Below are 24319 nucleotides of genomic sequence, written 5' to 3' on the forward strand. Positions count from 1 at the left end.
TGGCCGACCAGCTGCCCCCTCATCGGCCAGGTGTGGACCTGAAGATCGAAGTGCTGAAAGACGAGCATGGCCGAGAGGAGCCCTACCCTGGGGACCGCTTTACAGCATGTCCCGCGAGGAGCTATTGGTGCTACGAAAGACCCTCACAGAACTACTCGACAAGGGATTTATTAGAGTCAGCAGCTCGCCAGCCGCAGCACCAGTCCTTATGGTGAAGAAGCCCGGCGGAGGCATCCGCTTCTGCGTGGATTACAGAGGTTTGAATCACATAACGAAGAGGACCGCTATCCCTTGCCTTTACTGAGCGAGACCTTGCGAACGATAGCCAAGGCAAGGTGGTTCACCAAGGTAGATGTTATAGCAGCGTTCCATAAGATCAGGGTCGCCCCTGGCGACGAAGAAAAGACAGCCTTCAGAACGCGCTATGGATCCTTCGAATGGCTGGTAGTTCCATTCGGCCTGACAGGCGCACCAGCAGCCTTTCAGCGGTATATTAACAGCGTGCTCCAGGATTACCTCGATGATTTTGTGTCAGCGTATATCGACGATGTCCTGATCTTCTCCTCTGGAAGCCTGCAAGACCACCGCGACAAAGTCGGCAAGGTCCTCCAACGACTGATGGACGCTGGGCTGCAACTGGACATCAACAAGAGCGAATTCGAAGTCAAGGCTGTGAAATACCTTGGGTTCATCATCGAGGCGGAGTGTGGGATCCGAGTCGACCCAGAGAAGGTTGAGGCTGTGAAGGGATGGGCAACCCGACGAATATTAAATCCGTGAGGAGTTTTATCGGATTCGCGAACTTCTACAGGGTGTTTATGCCAGACTTCTCGGTGATAGCGGAGCCGCTAACGCGGCTAACGAAGAAGGACGTGCCATTCCGTTGGGATGGATTGTGCGAAGAAGCCTTCGAGAAGCTCAAGGACCTGTTGATCACGGCCCCGATCCTTGCACTTCCATCCAGAAAGGAGACTATCGTGGAAGCGGACGCTTCAGGATTCGCGTCGGGAGGCGTGCTCCTGCAGAGAGATGATAAGGATGGACTGGTACGACCTGTCGCATACTTCTCGAAGAAACATTCGGCAGCCGAAGCGAACTACGCTATCCATGACAAGGAGCTACTCGCCATTCTCAGATGTTTGGAGCAGTGGGAACCAGAGCTACGGGCAGTAGAGCACTTCAAGATCCTAACGGACCACAAGAACCTGAGATACTTCTACTCGGAAAGGAGGTTGACAGAGAGACAAGTGCGGTGGTCGGAGTTCCTATCACAGTTCCAATTCAAGCTCGAATGGAGGCCGGGCCGCAAGGGCGGATTGCCTGACGCGCTCTCTCGACGGGACCAGGATATGCCGGCAAACTACTCCGATGAACGACTAAAGGGACGCATTATGAGGCTATTCCAAGACGACCACCTTAGAAGGGTCCCAATATCGACATTGTCTACCAACACCGATGGTGCCCAGGAAATCAACTTCGGAAAAGAGATCAGGATATTTGAAGATGAGGAGTTACAGCAGCTGTGGCACGCCGCACGCCAAGAAGACAAGCTCTATCAAGAACTCACGAAGCTGGTAGCAGATGGAGCGAAGAGTTTGCCAACAGGATTACAGAAGGAGAAGGTTGTCAGCATTTCAGAATGCTCGTTAGACAATAGGGGCCTGCTGTGCTTTAGAGAACGCGTCTGGATACCCGGTTCGGAGCCGCTACGTACGAAGATCATCCAGGAAACTCACGACTCTCATATCACCGGACATCCTGGAAGGGACCTCACGTACTCGACTCTGTCGAGACGCTTCTTCTGGCCGGGTGCCGCTAGCGATGTACGTCGGTTTGTGCGCAACTGCGAGGTTTGCGGACGAAACACCATCTGGAGGATACAAAGAAAGGACTCCTAAAGCCGCTCCTATTCCGCAACGCATATGGGCGAAATTACCATTGACTTTATTACTGACCTCCACCGTCGGGGAAAGATGGCGCGACGAACTGCATGGTGGTCACGGACCGACTCACCAAAGGCGTCGAACTCGAAGGATTACACGATATTTCTTCAGAAGCGGTTGCAAGAAGACTCTTCGAACGACACTACCCTGTCCATGGCATCCCAACGGCTATTACCAGTGATCGGGGTCCCCAGTTTGTCAGTGGTATGTGGAAACACTTCTGTCAGCTGCTAGGGATCGAGCAGCGGTTGTCAACGGCGTACCATCCACAAACCGACGGTGCAACAGAACGAATGAACCAAGAGGTAGAGGATTCTTCGGATATGGACAAACTATCTGCAGGAGAACTGGTTGGACTTGCTTCCAGTCGCGATGGCGACAATTAACGAGCAGGAAGCAACCTCCACCGGACTGAGTCCGTTCTTCTTCATGCACGGCTACCACAATGAGCCAATCCAGTTAGTTGAGCATCGAAGCACGGAAGACACAACACAGGAAGAAGCTGCAGCGGAGGATTTTATTCAGAGACTACAGGATGCCACGGAGTTTGCGCAAGCAGCGATAGCTATGGCCCAGGAAATACAGCAAGCGCAAGCCAACAAGCACAGGACAGCCGCACCGAGATACAAGCCTGGGGATTGGGTATACCTCAACTTGAGAAATGTCAAAACATCGCGACCCTGCAAGAAGCTCGATTGGTTACATGCCAAATATCAAGTGCTCACCGAAGTCAGCCCACATGCCTATAGGTTGGATGTGCCTGGACGTATCCATCCAGTCTTTCACGTCGATCTACTCCGGCCAGTACCCGGAGACCCATTGCCTTCGCAGAAAATCGATCAAGAGAGTGCCCCACCGGTGCTGGTGGACGGCCAAGAAATGTACCTCGTCGAAAGGATTCTGGATGAAAGAATGGAAGGTACGCATAAGAAGGTGCTCGTAAAATGGCATGATTACTCGCAGCCTACGTGAGCCCCTTCCCACTATTCGACACACTGATGCATGGAAGCAATGGAAGAAACATAAAAGAGTGTCACCTTCTCAAGTCATCTTGACACAGATTGCCACGATCCCAAGGAAGAGAAACGTTGGACGGGAGGAGGTAATGTAACGGGCAAGCCGCTTTAACGGCGGCTGCGCCGCCTAGCTTCTAGAACCTTCCATTGGCTCGAAGCTATAAAATGCCGTTATGCTCTTATGTAGTAGATTCTCTTTCTTTCTTTCTTTTCTATCTTGATAGTAAACAGCATAGGGACTAGTTAGTTGTATCAACTCACTAGAGGCCTTTCACAAATAACCCTTCTAAGACGGCCTTCTTGATCGACCTTGGCCTTCCTATACGAGAGCGACGAGAAGGCGCCTCCGGGGCGAAGAGGAAGATTGGCACGAGAGCGTTCATGGCTATAGGAGCTCTGTTGGGCGATCAGCACTCTTTCATGCACGATCTGGAGTCGTTTTCTGGGTTCTCTTCTGGATATGTATTCACTATAATGCCCCGCATTAGCGTGCTAGGGTAGTTTGTCGATACGAGAAGTGGAACTACGTTGATGTAGAGGAGTTAGTAGAATTAAAGTCGGGCTTGGTGAGCAACGAACGGCACTTTCTAAGTTAGATAGGCCGATCTTTTACCCCATATTTCGAGGCCCTGGTTCCGTGGGTAAACAAGCTGCGTCGGCTACTGTTCCCAGGCCCGTGTTTACCGGGAAGGCCGCCGGGATGCGGCGTAGGTCGATGCCGGCTGTCGCGGATGTGGGTCCGGATTGCATATCGTTCGTGGTTTCGAGCCGGAGCGTCGGCTTTGAGTCAGACGAAGACGCGGAGGTCTTATTTGGTGGGGTTAGGGATGGTCGTCCTCAGAGACGAGGGATTGTTTGTTGTTGGCTTTGCTAGGGTAGGGCAGACGCAGTAGAGCTTAACTACCCCTATATCGTTTTGCCGGCGGTGCGGCCTACTGCGACGCTGCTATAGGTAGGCCTAGGGGCCTAGGGCGCCTTAAAGTCGGTGAGCGCTTAAGTCTAATAATCAAGAAAACTAGTAGAGAGCTATTACGTAATACTATATTTAAGGCTAGATATAAACTATATAGCCGTTTATTTAATAAACTTATAAAAGGCTTAAAAAACTACTAGCTTAGCGCTATTAGCTTTTATTTAGTCGCGGGTAAGCTTAGTTACGGATTCGATAATAGAGACTAGCGGATAGTTAGCGGTTATAGTTAAGTTTAATAGATCTAAAATATATTTAGGCTATACTCCTTCCGTAACGGTAGTATTAATAGTTCTATTATAAAGACTATTACGCTATATAGGTAAAAGGAGAACGCGAGCTCTAATAAGTGCGCTGTAATTAATATATATATCTAATAAACGCGTCTTCCGATAAGTTCTACTAAGAGGCAAGGATAGTAATCGGGCTAGCTTCGAGGTACGAGAGATAAGTTAATTAGGCGAGCCTTAGCTAGTAAGCTATTTCGAAGCTACGTTATATAAGCTAGTCGGGCTAAGTTTAGCGGCGTATAAATACTAAGGTCGAAGGGATCTAAGGTAGTAGGCGAGCCCGGAGTAAGAGCTATAGCTAGTACTAAAGCTTATATAAAACGTAGTAGCGACGTTTTTAAATATAGCTATTAAGTAAATCGGTATATAAATAGGCTATATATAGTATCTATATTATTTATATTAGTAGCTACCTATATACGCTAAAGATTAAAGTATAAACTTAATATAGAGGAGTATTACTATTTATATAGATAAAAATCTCTATTTATATAGACGATCTACTTTTTCTATATATACCCCGCCCGCCTAAGCCCCGCTACCTAATTTAGCTATACTAATATAGTAAAGGAGGGAGCCGTGCTAAGTATAGCGTAAAGCCCCGCTAAGCGAGAAATCTACCCTTCCTACCTATATTATAAAGTAAAGCTATTCGCGATATTAGACCTATAATTTATCCTTAACGAGCCTACTAAAGAGCTTACTAAAGAGCCTACTAAAGAGCTCGTTAGGTTACTAATTCCTCCTCTACTGCCCTCGCTAACCTTTAACTCTTTTAACGAGCTCTATAACTTCCTTTAAAGCTTCTATTATAATAATAGCGCTGCTATTATTAAGAGCTCTAGCTTATATAAGTATAAGACTAATAGGTAGGTCTTACTTATATACGTTATATTTATTTAAAACTTTAGCCTTTAGCGAGCTTTATTAAGTAGCGGCCTTTATAAAGCTTCCTTATAAAAGCTTAATTACCCCGTTAAGATTATTATATCTATAATAAAGAGATTCTACTAAAACTAGACTTTTCGCGTTAATAATAGTTAATATAACTATAGGCAATTAATCGACCTTTTAACTTATAACGTTTATTACCGCTAAACCTAAGTATAGTAAAAGCTTAATAGAAGCCTTTCTAAGTATTATGCCCTCCTAGCTTACGAGATAGCTTTAATTATTAGGGACTCTATTAAAGAGAGCTTCTTTTACTAACGGGATATATATAACGACCGCTAGAAGATCTATACCACGGCCCTTAATAGTAAGACTATAACCTAGGCCTTTATTAATTACTATAAGAATATACCCTTATATTCCTATTATACTATTATAAAGAAATAATAAGTATAAGGAGGCTCTATAAAATAAGCTAGTAGAAAGAGGCTCTATAATATAGTCTAAGGGAATATTAGGGGCTAGCATATACTTAGCGTAGTAGTATAAGGCTAAATAATTATTTATCTAAAGCTAAGGAGAAAGGAGGAAAACTCTATCCTAGTCGTACTAGTTATCTATCTTCCTTAGTCCCTAGCTCGACCTATATTTAGGTGCTATTCGGCCTAAGTTTAGGTTAAGCTCTATCTATATATAGGTCTACTTTAGCACGACTTTAGTACGGTCGCTATAGTATAACCTTAGCCCTCTATAAGCGCAGCCTATAATAAGGAATAACCTTTAAAGATAAAAGACCTTTACTAAATAACTATAGCTTCCTTAAGGAAAGGTAGGTTAAGATAAGCCTATCTTAATAAGTAGAAATATATATAAATTATATAAGTTAATTATAAGTAGAACGGATACCTTATTACCTATTTTAGCTTAGCGGTTTTAAAGATATCTATAATATAAGAATAGGTAGGGCATAGAATATTCTAGTTAAATCTACTACCTATATTAAAACCTATAATCTTACGTTAACTATTATACTATAATTAAGCTACTTACTAAATCTAGAAGATATATTATAAATAGAGCTTTTTAGGTACTATAGAGTATACTAAAAAGCTAACTAATTAGTTTACTAGTTAATAAGTAATAGTCTATAAAGAATAATAGATTTCCCTAAGAATAGTAGGATATATAAGTAAGTTTATAAGTATCCTATATAACGCTATTCTTTTAATATATTATTTAGCCCCTTATATACTTATTATAATTTCTAAACGAAAAATCCTACTATATACCTCTTTAACCTTTCCCTTTACTTATATTATCGATTATATAATTCTATACTTAATACTTATACCGTTTTATAATTACCTTTAACGCGGCAGCCTTAAGTATATATTTAAATTTAATAATAATAATAATAAGTAGAAAGTTAAAGCTATCCTTTAAATATACCCTTAGTATAAGTAGATATAGAAGCGCTTTCTAGAAGTCTTAGGACTTAATAATATATATAAAATATATTAGTTTAAAATATATTTCCTTTAAGCTTTTAAAGTTATTAATTAATAGTTTATAGCTAACTTTACTTTTAGCCTTATTAATATAAAGAAGGAGGAAGAGTTTTAATAGCTATTATAAAGTAAGTAAAAGGTTATACTATAAGTGCCTTTTATTATATTTTAATAATAAGCTATATAGGATCTAACTATATACTACGCTTACTACTACTAAATACGCGTTTATATATATAGCTTACCTTATATTATAACGCTATTAGCTAAGGTCTAGGCTAATACTTAGACCTATACTAAGGGTAAATACCCTTATATATAGTCCCTGCCCTTTTCTTTATAGGCGGTCCCTTATAATATTAATCCTATACCTTAGCGTATAGCTAAGAGGTAAATAACTTACTAGCGCGCCTTTATTACTCTTTCCTTTTAACTATACTATTATTATTATTATTAGTAGTAGTAGCCGTAACTATAACTAAAAGTTTCTTAGTACCTAGGTATATACTACCGCCTATATATAAGCTAACTTATACCCTTACTAGTTAAATAATTTAATATATCCTCCCTTACTTTATCTTACTTTTTTACTAAGATTAATAACTTCGTTAATCGCGCCCTTACTTTACCCGCTACTATACCTACTACCCCCGCCGCCTTAGTCGCGCCCGCTACTACTCCGCGCTACCTACTACCTAGCTTCTTAGCCGTTAACTTTACTACCTATACCGTCGCTGCCCTTACTACGCTCTCTATTACTAGCTACCGCGATAACGATAACGACGATAATAATAATAAATATAAGTCCTCGCCGCCCTCCTCTATAAGCCCCTCCGCCCTTATTCTTATAAGCGTTATTAACTCCCTATATAAATATAAGTATACTATAGCCTAGGGCGCTACCCGCGATTCCCTTTATATATAGTATACTTTATAGTCCCTCCCTTATACTAACTAAGCTAGCCGCCCTTAAGGTAGCTACTTCCTATATACCTAAGCTAGCCGCGCTTATAAAGTTACGCCGCCTATTTATACTTATACTACCGCGGCTTAGAGCGCCGCGGATATAGGTAAGGACTAAAATAAAGCTAAGCGCGCTTTAACTACTACCGCCGCCGCCTACCGTAACTTAGGGTTCCTTAAGCGCGCCGCCCTTATACCTAAGTATATAAGCTCCTTTTCTTATACTATCTATAGCGCTAACTCTCTCTCTCTCTTAAGGGCACCGTCGCCGCCGCCCTAGCCGCCCCCGCTACCTCTACCGCCGCTGCTTTTACTACTACCGGTACCGCCGCCGCCGCCGCTACCGCCGCTATCCCTAACGCCGCCGCCGTCGCGGCTTAGCTAGGTAGCCTAGAGGGCCGGATCCGCGCCCTTAAGGCTAGGGCCGCGCCTTATACTAAGGAGAAAGATAAAGAGGAGGATAAGGAGGAGGATAAGGATAGCTATTTAGTAGTTAAGACCCCGCTAAAGAAGAAGGCTTACTAGGCTTAGTTTATACGCCCTTAAGCGCGCTTATAAGGGCTAATACGATTTATTTATACTACCTCCGACTAAAGTACGTTTTACTTATTATCTATAGTCGCGGTATCTATAATATATACTTATAGCTTATACTTATATAGCGACCGCCGCGGGCCTAGTACCCTGCCGCTTACTTAAGGGTAGGGCGTAGTCTCCCTTACGCCTTAAGGTACTAGCTACTTTACTACTAAGGGGGTAGCTTCTCTTACTAAGCTATCGTTCTCCTTTATTAGCTTATAAAGGGCCTTAAACTTATTTAAAGCTACCGCGCCCTTAAACTTAGAAGCTAGCTCTTATATTAGGTCTTAGTAGCCGCGTTATTTAATAAGGACTTTACGCCTCTTACTATAGCCTATATTCTTTTAATAGGCTACTTATATCTTTTTTACTTAGAACTATTCCTCCCTTTAAATAAGGATAGTAGCTAGCTAAGGATCTACTATCTCTTAGCTTAGTAAGGGGTCTATAATAGTATAATAAAAGAGGTTAATATTAATTATATTATAGATATTAAAGGGTAGCCCCTTTAGCTCTATAGTTTATAGACTTAGTACCTTCTTTACTATATATCTAGCGTATAGCTAGTTAAGCTTCTTCTTTAGCTTTATTAACCTATAGTTATAGAGGTTTAGCTAGACCTTATCCCTTACTATAAACCTATTTATAGGATCCTATAACTTATTAGCTTACTACTCTTAGTCTTAGGTAGTAAACGCTATTAAGGCTTAGTAGAACTCTATAACTTATTAAAGCTTTTATATAAAGGTAAACGCCTTACCTTTTAAGGAGCTAGCTAGGTAGCGCTTTATACTTATATTTATAGTTATCGTAAAGCGTAGCTTTATTTCGTAGTTCTTAAAGATATCCCTTAGTAAGAGGGACTAAGAAAGCGAAAAAACCGGTTTAAAAGAAGGAGCTAAAAAGAGGTATAGAGAGGAGGGTAGGGGTATAAGAGGAAGTAAAAGTAGCGATAGCTTCCTATAAAGGTAGTAAGAGATAAGACGGATATACCGGTAATAGCTAGAAAAAAAGAGGAAAACTAATAAAAAGCTTAGTAGTTAAGAGGATATTAATAGCTTCTTTAAGTAGGATCTTCTTTATTAATTAAGATATTAATAGGTATAAAAAGGGGCGTTTAATAAAGGAAAGAAGGATAATTAAGGAAAATAAATTATTACTCCCTTATTATAATTACTACCCTTATAAGAATTAAATATCTTTGCCCTACCTATCTAACCCCTTACTTTTAATTTTACCTTTATATATTTTATATATACTTCTTATATCTCTCTTTATAAGAGTTATAAGCCTTAGAGGAATAGAATTCCTATACCTTCCTACTACTATAAAAGGCACCTTTCTTTTATCCTTTATAGCCCCTTCCTTTTACCCCTCTTACTAGAAAAGCTAATTTTTAACCGACTTTTCTACCCCCTCTTTTATAATAATATCGAAAAACGATTCCTCTACTACCTTTATAGTCTATAAGATAATTCTTATAAAGCCCTAAGATTAAGATAAGTAGGTAAAGGAGCTATAGGCTCGTATAAATAAAACTATCTATAATTTAGTCTTCTTTAATAAGTAGGACCCTTTTAAGCCCCCTATTTATCCTAAGGCAATAGAATTTATAAAAGGAGCTTCCTTTTTCTTTAAGTTAACCTTTAAATAGTAAAGAGCTTTTTCTACTACCTTAGGTAACTACGAGAGTTACTATAAGGAATACCTTTACGAGATAAAGCTATTAACTACTATACGTATAGCGATAATAGAATCTATTAGTACCGTAAAGCTAATATCTCTTTAAGAGAAAGAGACTTTAAAGTAGTAGCTTTTAAGGCTTAAGATCTTAATAGCTCCCTTAAGGGGCTATATAACTAACTATATTAAGAAGACCTATATAGTATACCTAGGAGCCTTTTTTACTAAGAACCTACTAGCTTCTTTATAGCTAGCTAAGTAAAAAGAAATCCTTAAGGAAGCTAACTAATACTTCTTAATAAAAGCTCTTTCTAGCTAATAGCTATAAAGTATATCTTTAGTAATAAATCCTATTAGTAATAGATACTTAACTATCTTTTAAGAAGCTAGCTAAGAACTAAATAAAAAAGCTATTAAAGTATAATAATAAGTAGTTTTATTCCTTTATAGCTAGTACTCGACCTAGATAGCTTAACCTACTACCCTTATAGCTATTATAGCCCCTCTTACTACGGCCCCCGCTACTATTACTACTACTGCCCCTCTAGCTCTACCTCCCTTAAGAGCCTTAACGCTATCTTTAACTATAGCTACTACCCTAGCCCTAGCTTTATATCTTACTCTAGGCCCGGCCCCGGCCCTATTAATCCGTCCGACCTAACTAGTTCCCTAATAGACCTTTTAGCTTATTAGTCGAAAAATTAAGGAACTAGTCGAAATTAAACCTCTTTATTAAAATTAATAATAAGGGGTAAAAAGGGAGTGTTTTTAAGTAGACCTTTTAAAAAGAGATAAGGACTCTTTAAAGAGATAATAAATAAGGAGGAATCGACCTACCTACTAAGCGTATAAAAGGCCTTATAGGCTAGAAGACTACTAATAGGTCTTTAAGGAAAGTTAACCTTTTAGAATTATACTTTTTAAAGGACTAAAAGACGCTATTAAAAAGTCTCTTAAGGAGGACCCCTTATTATAAAAGAAGATAGATAAGATTTAGGTTACTAAGAAATAGTAACTAATAACGCCGCTGCTTTTATTCGAGCTATAAGTTTAAGGAAAAAATATTAATATAGCGAATCCGGCCTTTATCTTCTCTATAGATTAGTAAGACCGCTTATTAAGACCCTTTAACTATCCCCTATAAAAATTAGCTATCCTTAACTCTAGTACTTCCCTTAATATCTATAATACCCTCTTATAATTTTAGTCTTTTAAGAAGGTATAGAGGGAAGGCCTTATTACTAAGGAATTAACTATATCGATAAAAGGGTATAGGAGGGTAAATTTTATAATAAAATTACTTAATAGGTCTATATAAATTCTTCGATAAAAAAGGGTAGCTTTTTACCCTTAATTTTTAACGAGCTTAATTTCCTTTTACTTTCTTTAAAAGGAAGGAATCTTTTAGGATATAACGTTTAAACCTATAAGGCTAGTCTAAAAGAATTAGATAATTAAGCTTATTAAGGAGAAATTCGGTTAATTTACTCTTAAATTCTAACCTATCCTTAAGAAGGAATCTCTTAAGAAGTTAGCTTTCTCTACTAAGAGGAATAGGTCTACTATAAAGGACCCTCTTTTAGTAGCCTAAGGAGACGGCCTTCTTTAGTATATATAACTTAGTTACCTAGGCCCCTTAGCTTTATATAAGCTAGGCTAATAATAAGGTATATAAATAAAAAGACTAAAGACTATTAAATATAAATAGTATAGGTATAAAAAGACTAAGAGACGAATTTCTAAATAAACCCCTTTATAGCTAAACTAGCCGTATAAGGAAATTTAGGTTAACTAGACTAATATCTCTAAGAACTAAGAAAGCTTCGTTAAGGTAATATTTTTTATAAACGCTTTTTTAGGGATAGTTTTCCTTTACTTCTTATAGACCTACTTAAGTAAGTATAACTAGTTTGCCCTCTAAGACTTTATTAACTAGATAAAGTCCTACTATAGCTATAAGGTAAAGAAGATATAGTTTAATAGAGAGCTATTTATAAAGGATATCTTAAATTATCTTTAAAAAAGAGGTATTTTACCCTTCTTATTAGTACTAAATATATAGGCCTAGAATAAAGGGGTAGAAAGATTAAAGGGTACTATAATAAAAAGGGCCTATATAATAAGACTTACTATAAGGCTTCCCTATAACCTTAAAAAGGAAGTCGTTAAGACCGCTTATTACCTTTAAAACTAAACACTAAGGGACCCTAGGGGCCTAAGGGACTATAGGGACCTAGAGACCCTTTTTAAGACCTAAGGAATAGACTAGAAATCTTCCTTTAAGCTCTTTATAAAGAAGAAGGCCTCGATAGCCTACCTTTATACTTATAGCTATAAGGTATATACTATAACTACTAATATATAGCTAAAAAGGAAGAAGAAAAGAAAGCTTAATCTTAGAGCCTTTATTAGTTACCTTATTAGTTATAATTCAATTAATATCTTTTAGATTTAGATTCTACTTTTATAGAAGGTTATTTTAACTAGGGATATAAATTTCGATAAATTAAGCTTCTTTAATAAAAAGAGGGGTTAATAGCCCCTCTTACTCTTATAACGTTAGCTAGTTTAAAAGATTTAAATCCCTCCTTCTTAATAGTCTTAAGAAGAGGTCCTAAATAAGGAAATAGAAAAAGAAACTAATATTAAATTAGTCGAGGATAACGCTAACTTTAAAGAAAAGGAAGCTACTAAATTAAATAATCTAAATAAAGAAAGAGACTATAGGAAAGCGGTAGAGCTAGAATACGCCTACCTCCTTATACCTCCTCTTATATAAAAAGAAGATCTAAAAATAGCTTTTTTTAGTTAGTCTTCCTATCTTAACCTTTAAGGGGGTAGGAAAGGTACTTCTTTTAAAGGATTACCTAGCTACTTTTTTATCCTTACTTTAAGAAGTAAAGGAAGGTATAGGGCCTAATATAGTTACTAAAAAAGACTAACCTCTTTTTTATTTCGATCGTTTTTCTAACTTCTATCTAACGCTTATAGAATATAGTTCCTATAAAGTATTTATAGTAAGCTAGCTTTTTAAGCCTCTATTAGTAAGGAAGGTATATAAAAGAGACCTCTTAGACCTACTAGTAAACTAAAAGTAGCTAGAAAAACACCCCTTTAAAGACTAGTTTTTCTAAGCTTAAAAAGACTACCTAGCCTTATATAAATAGATAGGGTCTTTTAAAGAGGTTCTTAAGGAAAAGGTAAGAGGAAAATAGGTCCTTAGCTATAAGTAGGTCTTTATTTATAAGGCTAATAAATATAGCTTCCTTTAAAAGTATAAGGCCTAGCTAGTTATTTATAGGAATTAATAGGAAAAAGGGGATCTACTTATTAAGGCAACTACCTTAATAAGGATATCTTTTTAGACCCTTATAGCTATAATAGTAGACTTAGACCTTAAACTAGATTAGATAAATATAGTTAACGCCTTTATTAACTACTTACTTAAGGAAGAAGAAGTTATTTATATATACCTTCTACTAAGCTTTTAATAGCTAGGAAAGGTTTTATAGCTTAGGAAAGCTCTATATAGACTATAAAGATTACCCCTTCTTTAGTAATAGTATTTAATAGGTTCCCTTAAAGCCTTAGGCTTTAAGAGAGTCCCTTAGGAACCGTATATAATATAGAAGGGTAAAATTATAGTCTTCTTTTATATTTACGATATTATCTAGGCCTACTTAAAAAAGAAAGAAGTAAATACTAAGGAGGCTATAAAAGGCCTAAAATAAAGGTATAAGATAACTAGGCTAGGGGAGCTAAAGTAGTTCCTAGGGATTTAAATCTTTTAGAATAAGTCCTAATAGACTATCTAGCTTACCTAAGACGCTTATATCGATAAGGTCGGTTATAAATTCCTCCTTAATACCCTCTATAAGAAGCTTCCTTTTCTACTTATATTAAATAAAGAGCTTTTACTTAATCCGTCCTTTTAAGCTAAGGAGTAAGAGAAATACTAATATTAATAAAAGGTAGGCTCCTTACTTTTTTTTAGCTATTTCTACTAAACTAGATATCTCTTTTATAGTCTCTTAGCTAGCTAAGTATAACTAGAATCCTAGCCCTAGGCATTAAAAAGTAATAGACTAAGCTATCTTTTATCTCTATTTAACGAGATTATATAGTCTATACTTAGGAGGGTAAGGAAGGAAACTAGCTACTAAAATCTTTTTTTATTTAAGCGATTTATCTTTTTTAGATAATTCTTTAGATAAAAAGAGCTTATATAAGTATATTATATCCCCTTTTAAAGGAACTATTACTTAGAGAGCTTTAAAGTAAGCTACTATTATAACTTTAAGTATAGAGGTAGAGCTACTAGCTCTTTTAAAAGTATTAAAAGAAGCGATTTTCCTTAGCTAGCTATTAATATCTTTATAACTATAAATTCTAATACTATTAGCTATAGAATATAATAATATATAGACTATATAGATTCTTATAAAGGAAAATAGTAAGCTGTTTACCTAGCTATAGTATATTAATATTTATTAGTATTAGTTATAGTAAGAGGTTTAAAGGGGACTTATTTCCGTCCGTTAGGTTTTAATAGTAACGATAAAAGCTAATAGTCTTATAAAGCCCTTACTAAAGTAAAAGCTAGCTATCTTTTTATAGTAAATTAAGCTAAAAAACGTTTAAGAAAAGCTATCCTTAAAAGCCCGCTTTAAGAGTCTATAAGAGGAGCTAATAGTATATAGGAGGAAGGGGACGTCTAGAGCTAAAGAAAGGAATTAGGACTTATTTTAAAGGAGGGCCCCTAGCTTAATTAGGACTTATTCTTCTTAAAGGCCTTCTTTTTAAGGACTTATCCTTAAAGAAGACCCCCTTTTTTATAAGACTTAATTTCCTCCTTAGGCCCCTTTTCCTAAAGTAGGTCTAAAAGAGCCCGGGACTAAAACCTAGATTTCTTAAGTAAGGGATAAGTATAGACTAAGACCTCCTTTATACGCTTACTAGCCTAATTATTTAGCTTTACCCTTTCTATAAGGGTAGGCTATAGCGAAGGGGGTATATTATAAAGCGTAGCTTAATTTTATAGTTCTTAGAAATATCCCTTAGTATAAGGGACCTAGGAAGCTAAAAAACCGGATTAAAAGAAAGAGCTAAAATAAGGTATAAAGAGGAGGGTAAGGGTATAAAGGGAAGTAAAAGTAGTAATAGCTTCCTATAAAGGTAGTAAGAGATAAGACGGATATACTAGTAATAGCTAGAAAGGAGGGGAAAAACTAATAAAAAGCTCGGTAGTTAAGAGGATATTAATAGCTTCTTTAAATAGGATCTTCTTTATTAATTAAGATACTAAATAGGTATAAAAAGGGGCGTTAGATAAAGGAAAGAAGGATAATTAAGGTAATATAATAATTACTCCCTTACTATAATTACTACCCTTATAAGAATTAAATATCTTTACCTTATTTATTTAATCCCTTACTTTTACTTTTATATTTATATATTCTTATATACTTCTTATATCTCTTTTTATAAGAATTCTACTTAGGTAAAAACTAATTATATACTTTAGTTTTTCTTTAAAAGGCTTTATATTAATACTTTCTTTATATAGTACTACCTTTAATATTATAAAAAAGCTATTTTTATTATATAGCTTTTATTAATAAAAGTAAAAAATATATAATATAAGTAAACCTTAGTATAATATTTATATAAGGGTTAATTAAGATTATTACTATACTTAATATAGTCTTAATATTAACTTTACTTAGCTAAAAAAAAAAGACTTTTATACCTTTAAAGAGTCCTAAGTACTTATTATACTACTTACTACTAATATATTTAGTTTAGTTTTTATTAGAAAATATATAGGTATTTACCCTTATTATAAGTTTAAGTACTAGCTTAAACCTTAGTTAGTAAGTTTATAAAGTAAGATAGGCTTATAAAGTAGTAATATTATAATATAATACTATTATTACTTAGTAAGTAATAGCTAATATATAAGTAAGTAATAAGCTTATAATTTATATATATATATATATTATTACTTATATATAGCTTTTAAGGCTATAGTTAAGCTAATAAGGGTCTAGGCCCTTATTAATAGTCCTAGCTAGCTATTAAGCTTAAAGGCTTATAACTATCGTAAAGTATAGCTTAATTTCTTAGTTCTTTAAGATATCCTTTAATATAAGGGACCTTAAAAGCTAAAAACCCGATTTTAAAGAAGGAGCTAAAAGGAAGTATAAAAAGGAAGGTAAGGGTAAGAGGGGAAGTAAAAGTAGCGATAGCTTCCTATAAAGGTAGCGAGAAATAAGATAGATATACTAGTAACGGCTAAAATAAAGGGGGAAAACTAATAAAAAGCTCGGTAGTTAAGAGGATATTAATAGCTTCTTTAAGTAGGATCTTCTTTATTAATTAGGATATTAAATAAGTATAAAGAAGGGCGTTATATAAAGGAAAGAAAGATAATTAAGGTAATATAATAATTACTCCCTTATTATAATTACTACCCTTATAAGAATTAAATATATCTACATTACCTATCTAACCTTTTACTTTTACTTTTACCTTTATATATTTTATATATACTTCTTATTATTATATATACTATATATATTAAGAGTATTACTATTTATATAGATAATCTACTTTTTCTATATATACCCCGCCTACTTAGGCCCCGCTACCTAATTTAGCTATACTAATATAGTAAAGGAGGGAGCCGCGCTAAGTATAGCGTAAAGCCCTACTAAGGGAGAAATCTACCCTTCTTACCTATATTATAAAGTAAAGCTATTTACGATAGACCTACGATTTATCCTTAATAAGCCTACTAAACAGCCTACTATATAGCTTATTAGGCTATTAATTCTACCTCTACTACCCTCGCTAACCTTTAACTCTTTAATAAGATTTATAACTTCCTTTAAAGCTTTTATTATAGTTATAGCGCCGCTATCGTTAAGAGCTCTAGCTTACGTAAGTATAAGATTAATAGGTAGGTCTTACTTATATATATTATATTTATTTATAATTATAGCCTTTAACAAGCTTTATTAAGTAGCGGCCTTTATAAAGCTTCCTTATAAAAGCTTAACTACCTTATTAAGATTATTATATCTATAATAAAGAGATTTTACTAAAAGTAGACTTTTCGCATTAATAATAGTTAATATAACTATAGGCAATTAATCGACCTTTTAGCTTATAACGTCTATCGCCGCTAAACCTAAGTATAGTAAGAGCTTAAGAGAAGCCTTTCTAAGTATCGTGCCCTCTTAGCTTACGAGATAGCTTCGATTATTAAGGACTCTATTAAAGAGAGCTTCTTTTACTAGCGAGATATATATAACGACTACTAAAAGATTTATACCGCGGCCCTTAATAGTAAGACTATAACCTAGGCCTTTATTAATTACCTTTAACGCGGTAGCCTTAAGTATATAGTTAAATTTAGCAACGATAATAATAAGTAAAAGGTCGAGGCTATCTTCTAGATATACCTTTAGTATAAGTAGATATAGAAGCGCTTTCTAAAAGTCTTAGGACTTAATAATATATATAAAATAAACCGGTTTAAGATATATTTCTTCTAAGCTACTAAAGTTACTAATTAATAGTCTATAGCTAACTTCGCTTTTAGCCTTATTAATATAAAGAAAGAAGAAGGGTTTTAATAGCTTTATAAATACTTTAACGAGCTTTACCTTAAAGTTAGGGTCTTAGCGCCTTCTATAGTTATTATAGATAAGAAAAAGGCTCTTAAAAACATACTCTTATATATTTTCTCTTTATTATAGTAGTAATATTACGTTTACTATATTAACGCTAATATTAATATAAAAATTAAGTTATATTAAAAGGAGCTTAGTAGCGTTAATAATAATAATAATAATAATAATAATAATAATAAAGCTAATAGCGTTAACGGCGCTAACGATCTTATTAATATCTTCCTTAGTAAGGTCGCTATATAAGAAGAAGCTAAAGACGAGATCTTAAGCGTATAATTTATATAACTTAAAGACTATAGCGGTAAGGGGATATTTACTACTTAAAAGGCTATTATCTACGCCCTAACTAAGGTAAGCTTTTAGTCGGCTTAGTAAGCGCTTAATTATAAGTATAGATAATACTAAGGCTATATTATAAGATATATTTCTAAGGAATATATACTATAGCTAGAGTAGTAAGCTTATTACTATATTAGCCTATTATAACTATAGTCTAGTAAACCGCGGGGACTAGTATATATTATAAGGACACGTAATATAAGGAGTAAGGAATATTAAATAGACCGATAGGCTAATTAAGTTTAGAGCAATAGGTTATTTTAGCGCTCTAACGCTCTATAGCTAGGATCGTAGGATCGCTCTAGCGCTTTAGCGCTCCTAGGCGATAGGATTACCTAGTACTCTTAGCGATCTAAGGAAGCTCTCGAGGTATATAAAAAGGAATAGAATACTCCTTTAAATAAATAGCTCGATAGCTTTTAATATATTATAATTATTATAATATCTATTATAATCTTATCTTTAATTTTAATTACTTAATTACTTAGTTATAGTCTATAGTCTATAACCTCTAACTTATTACTAATATAATATACCTATTATTACTCAAACTACGCCCTATTATATCTACTAATATAAACCCCTTAATTGTCGGAAGACGCGGTTGTCAGTCATATGTGTCAATTGCAGCGCACCTGTTGGAGCGCGTTCTACTTTTGCCTGCGTGGCGCAATGGTCTTCCCGAGAGTTATAAGCCCGGGAGGAATAGAATTCCTATACCTTCCGGCTGCTGCAAAAGGCACCTTTCTTGCATCCCTCGTGGCTTCCTTTTACCCCTCTTATTAGAAAAGCCGATTTATACCCGACTTTTCTGCCCCCCCTCTTCCGCAACGATAACGAAAACCGACTCCTCTGCCGTCCCTACGGTCCATAGGACGATTCTTGCAGAGCCCTAAGATTGGGATAAGTGGGTAAAGGAGCTACGGGCTCGTGTGGACAGAACCATCTATAATTTGGTCTTCTCTGATAAGCAGGACCCTCTCGAGCCCCCTCTTCGTCCTAGGGCAACGGAATTTGCAGAGGGAGCTTCCTTCTTCTCCGAGCTAACCTCTGCACAATAGAGAGCTTTTTCTGCTGCCTTAGGTGACTACGAGAGTCACCGTAAGGAATACCTTTACGAGACGAAGTTGCTAACTGCTGCACGCACGGCGATAACGGAATCCGTTAATGCCGCAAAGCTAATTACTCTTCGAGAAGAAGAGACTCCTAGGCAGTGGCTTTTAAAGCTCGAGACCTCGACAGCTCCCTCGAGAGGGTATATAACTAACCGTATTAGGAAGACCTATACGGCACACCTAGGAGCCTTTTCTGCTAGGAACCTGCTAGCTTCTTCGTGGCTAGCTAAGTGGGAAGAAATCCTCGAGGAAGCTAACTAATACTTCCTCATAGAAGCTCTTTCCGGCTAGTAGCTACGGGATATATCTCTGCTAATAAAGCCTATTAGTGACGGTTACTCGACTATCTTTCGAGAAGCTAGCCGAGAACTAGACGAAGAGGCTGCTAGAGTACAATAGCAAGCAGTCTTATTCCTTCGTGGCCAGCACTCGACCTAGACGGCTCGATCTGCTGCCCCTGCAGCTGCTGCAGCCCCTGTTGCTGCGGCTCCCGCTGCTGCAGCTGCGGCTGTTGCTCCTTCGGCTCCTCCTCCCTCGAGAGCATCAACACCGTCATCAACGGCTGCCCTAGGCCCGGCCCCGGCTCCGCCTCTTGCTCCGGGCCCGGCCCCGGTCCCGTCAGTTAGACCGGCCCGACTAGTCCCCCAATAGACCTTTCAGTCCGTTAGTCGAAAAATCAGGGAACTAGTCGAAATCGAACCTCGTTAACATCAGCAATAAGGGGTAAAAAGGGGGGGTTTTTAAGCAGACCTTCCGGATCGGGACGAGGATTCCTCGAAGAAATAGAAGACCAGACGACGAAACGGCTGCCTAGCATGCAAATCCCTAGGCCATCGATTATCACAATACTAGCAGGTCTTCGAGGAAAACCGACCCGAAGGATTTAACCCTTTAAAGAGGCTATAAGAAACGATATAACAGTCTCTTAAGGAGGACCCCTCGTTGTAGAAGAAGATAGACGAGATTCGGGTTGCTAAGAAATAGTAACTAACGCCGCTGCCCTTATTCGAGCCGTAAATTCGAGGAAAAATCGTTAGTATAGCAAATCCGGCCTTTATCTTCCCTACGGATCAATAAGGCTAAGACCAACCGTTAGAGCCCTCCGATTATCCCCTACGAAAATCAGCTATCCTTAACTCTAGTGCTTCCCTCGACATCTGCAATATACTCTCACGATTCCGGTCCTTTAAGAAGGCACGGAGGGAATACCTTATTGCCGGGGAATTAACCGTACGGATAGAGGGGTATGGAAGGGTGAATTTCACGATGAAATTACCTAATAGGTCTATACGAATTCTTCGACGAAAAAGGGTAGCTTTTGCCTCGATTTTCAACGAGCCTGATTTCCTTCCGCCTTCTTCGAGAGGAAGGAATCTTCTAGGATACGACGTCTAAGCCTACGAGGCTAGTCTAGAAGAATCAGACTATCGGGCTTATCGAGGAAAAATTCGGTCAATTTATTCTCGAATTCCGACCTATCCCTAGGAAGGAACCTCTCGAGAAGTCAGCTTTCCCTGCTAGGAGGAATAGGTCTACCACAAAGGACCCTCTTCCAGCAGCCCAAGGAGACGGCATTCTTTGGCACGCACGACTTGGTCACCCGGGCCCCCTAGCTTTGCATAAGCTAGGCCAACAACAAGGCGTACGAATAAGGGGCCCAAAGACCGTCGAATGCGAACACTGCGGCCAAGGAAAGACCAGGAGACGAATTTCCAGACGAACGCCTTTACGGCCGGACTAGCCGTGTGAGGAAATTTAGGTCGATTAGACCGACGTCTCTAGGGACCAGGAAAGCTTCGTCAGGGTAATGTTTTTTACAGACGCCTTTTTAGGGATAGTTTTCCCCTATTTCTTACGGACCTACCTAAGCAAGCACAACTAGTCTGCCCTCCGGGACTTCGTTAACTAGATAAAATCCCACTTCGGCTACGAGGTAAAGAAGATACGGTCTAACGGAGAGCTATTTACGAAGGATATCTTAAATTGGCTTCGAAAAAGGGGCATTTTACCCCTCCCGTTAGCACCGAATACCCAGGCCTAGAACGGAGGGGCAGAAAGATCAGGGGGTGCTATGATGGAAAGGGCCCGTACGATGAGACTTGCTGCGAGGCTTCCCCACGACCTTTGGAGGGAAGTCGTTGAGACCGCCTATTACCTTCGGAACCGGACCCTAAGGACCCAAGGAACAGACTGGAAATCCCCCCTCGAGCTCTTTACGAAGAAGAGGGCCTCGCTAGCCCACCTTCGTGCCTACGGTTGTAAGGCATACGCAATGACTGCCGATGCATAGCTAAAAAGGAAGAAGAAAAGAAAGCTTAATCCTAGAGCCTTTATTGGTTACCTCGTCGGGTATAATTCTACGAATATCTTCTAGATCTGGATTCCTCTTCTACGGAAGGTTATTTCGACTAGGGATATGATTTTCGACGAATCTAGCTTCTTCGACGGAAAGAGGGATTAACAGCCCCTCTTACTCTCTTAACGTCAGCTAATTTAGAAGATCCAAATTCCCCCTTCCCAATAGTCTTAAGAAGAGGCCCTAGATAAGGAAATAGAAGAAGAAACCGACGTCGAAGCAGTCGAGGATAACGCCGACTTCGAAGAAGAAGAAGAGGAAGCTGTTAGATTAGATGATCTAGACGAAGAAGGAGACTATAGGAAAGCGGTAGAGCTAGAATACGCCTACCTACCTACGCCTCCTCCTACGTAAGAAGAAGATCTAGAAGCAGCTTTTTCAGTTAGTCTTCCCGTCTCGGCCCCTAAGGGGGTGGGAAAGGCACCTCTCTCGAAGGATTACCCGGCTGCCTTTTTATCCCTGCTTCGAGAAGCAAAGGAAGGTATAGGGCCCGATACGGATACTAAAGAAGACCAACCTCTCCCCTATTTCGATCGTTTTTTCGACCGTTTTTTCGACTTCTACCTAACGCTAATAGAAGACGGTTCCCACGGAGCGTTTACAGCAGGCCGGCTCTTTAAGCCACAGCTATTAGCAAGGAAGGTACATAAAAGAGACCTCCCGGACCCACCAGCAAACCAGAAGCAGCTAGAAAGACACCCCTTTAGAGACTAGTTTTTCCAGGCCTAGAAAGACCACCTAGCCTTACACGAAGAGATAGGGTCTTTCGAAGAGGTCCTTAAGGAAAAAGTAAGAGGAAAATAGGTCCTTAGCTATAAGTAGGTCTTTATCTATAAGACTAATAAACACGGCTTCCTTTAAAAGTGCAAGGCCCGGCTAGTTGTCTATAGGAATTAATAGGAAAAAGGGGATTTACCTACTAGGGCAACCACCCTAGCTAGGATGTCTTTTCGGACCCTTATAGCTATAGCAGCAGAATTCGACCTCGAGCTCGATTAGATAGATGCAGTTAACGCCTTTGTTAACTGCCTACTCGAGGAAGAAGAAGTTGTCTATATACGCCTTCTACTAGGCTTCCAATAGCCAGGAAAGGTTCTACGGCTTAGGAAAGCTCTATACGGACTACGAAGATCACCCCTTCTTTAGCAATAGCATTTAATAGGTTCCCTCGAAGCCCTAGGCTTTATGAAAGTCCCTTAGGAACCGTGTATAATGTAAAAGGGTAAAATCACGGTCTTCTTCTACGTCGACGACATTATCTAGGCCTACCCGAAAGAGGAAGAAGCTGCTGCTAGGGAGGCTATACGAGGCCTACAATAAAGGTATAAGATAACTAGGCTAGGGGAGCTAAAGTGGTTCCTAGGGATACGAATCCTTAGGAATAGGTCCTAACGGACAATCTAGCTTACCTAAGACGCCTATATCGATAAGGTCGCTTATAAATTCCTCCCTAATTCCCTCGATAAGAAGCTTCCCTCTACGCCTATGTTAGACGAAGAGTTTTTGCCTAATCCGTCCTTTTAAGCTAAGGAGCAAGAGAAACACCAATATTAATAGAAGGTGGGCTCCCTGCTTTTTTCAGCTATTTCTACTAGACCGGATATCTCTTTTACGGTCTCCCGGCTAGCTAGGCATAACTAGAATCCTAGCCCTAGGCATTAAGAAGTAGCAGATAGAGCTATCCTTTATCTCTATTCAACGAGATTATATGGTCTGCGCCTAGGAGGGCAGGGAAGGAAACAAGCTGCCGAAATCTTCCTTTATTCGAGCGATTCGTCCTTTGCGGACAATTCCTTAGACAGAAAGAGCTCACAGGGGTATATCATGTCCCTTTTTAGAGGAACCATTACTTAGAGAGCTTCGAAATAAGCTACCGTCACTACATTAAGCACGGAGGCAGAGCTACTAGCTCTTTTAGAAGCGTTAAAAGAAGCGATTTTCCTTAGCCGGCTACTAATATCGTTACGACTGCAAATTCCGTCCCCGTTAGCTATAGAATGCGATAACACGCAGACTATACGAATTCTTACGGAGGAAAACAGCAAGCTATCGACCCGGCTACGGCATATCGATATCCACCAGCATTGGTTACGCTAAGAGGTCCAAAGGGGACTTATTTCCGTCCGTTAGGTTCCAACGGCATCGATGAAAGCCGACGGTCTTACGAAGCCCCTGCCGAAGCAGAAGCTAGCTGTCTTTTTATAGCAAATTAGGCTAGAAGACGTTCGAGAGAAGCTATCCTTAGAAGCCCGCCTTAAGAGTCTACGAGAGGAGCTAATAGCACGCAGGAGGAAGGAGACGTCTATAGCCGAAGAGAGGAATTAGGACTTGTCCTAGAGGAGGGCCCCTAGCTTGATTAGGACTAGTTCTTCTTAAAGGCCCCCTTTTTAGGGACTTATCCTTAGAGAAGCCCCCCTTTCTTGCAGGACTTGATTTCCTCCTTAAGGCCCCTTTTCCTAAAGTAGGTCTAAAAGAGCCCGGGGCTAAAACCCGGATTTCTCGAGTAGGGGATAAGTATAGACTAAGACCTCCTCTATACGCTCACCGGCCTAGGTATTTAGCTTTACCCTTTCTATAAGGGCAGGCTATAGCTAAGGGGGTGTGTCGCGAAGCGTGGCCTGATTTCGTAGTTCTCGGAGATATCCCTTGGCACGAGGGACCTAGGAAGCTAAAAAACAGGTTTTAAGGAAGGAGCTAAAAGGAGGTGCAGAGAGGAGGGTGGGGGCAAGAGGGGAAGCAGAAGTAGCGATGGCTTCCTATAGAGGTGGCGAGAGATAAGACGGATATGCCGGCAACGGCTAGAAAGGAGGGGAAAAACCGGCAAAAAGCTCGGTAGTCGAAAGGACATTAGTAGCTTCTTTAAGTAGGATCTTCTTTATTAATTAAGATGCTAGAAGGGTATAAAGAGGGGCGTTAGATAGAGGAAAGAAAGATAATCAAGGCAATATAACAATCACTCCCCTACCGCA

At 38.6% G+C, this 24319-nt stretch overlaps 1 protein-coding gene across 1 annotated transcript; it reads left to right on the plus strand.

The window, feature by feature from the left end:
• Positions 1-106: 106 nt before the first annotated feature.
• HRG_06461 (reverse transcriptase (RNA-dependent DNA polymerase) domain-containing protein) lies at positions 107-1898 on the plus strand (the record flags this gene model as incomplete). Its single annotated transcript, XM_044864932.1, has 5 exons — positions 107-211; positions 280-706; positions 748-1013; positions 1074-1593; positions 1651-1898. 5 exons carry the CDS (start codon positions 107-109, stop codon positions 1896-1898), a joined length of 1566 nt encoding a protein of 521 aa, XP_044719872.1.
• Between the last annotated feature and the right edge of the window lie 22421 nt (positions 1899-24319).

Source organism: Hirsutella rhossiliensis (assembly GCF_020360975.1).
Source record: "Hirsutella rhossiliensis strain HR02 chromosome Unknown scaffold00006, whole genome shotgun sequence".
Lineage (NCBI taxonomy): Eukaryota > Fungi > Ascomycota > Sordariomycetes > Hypocreales > Ophiocordycipitaceae > Hirsutella > Hirsutella rhossiliensis.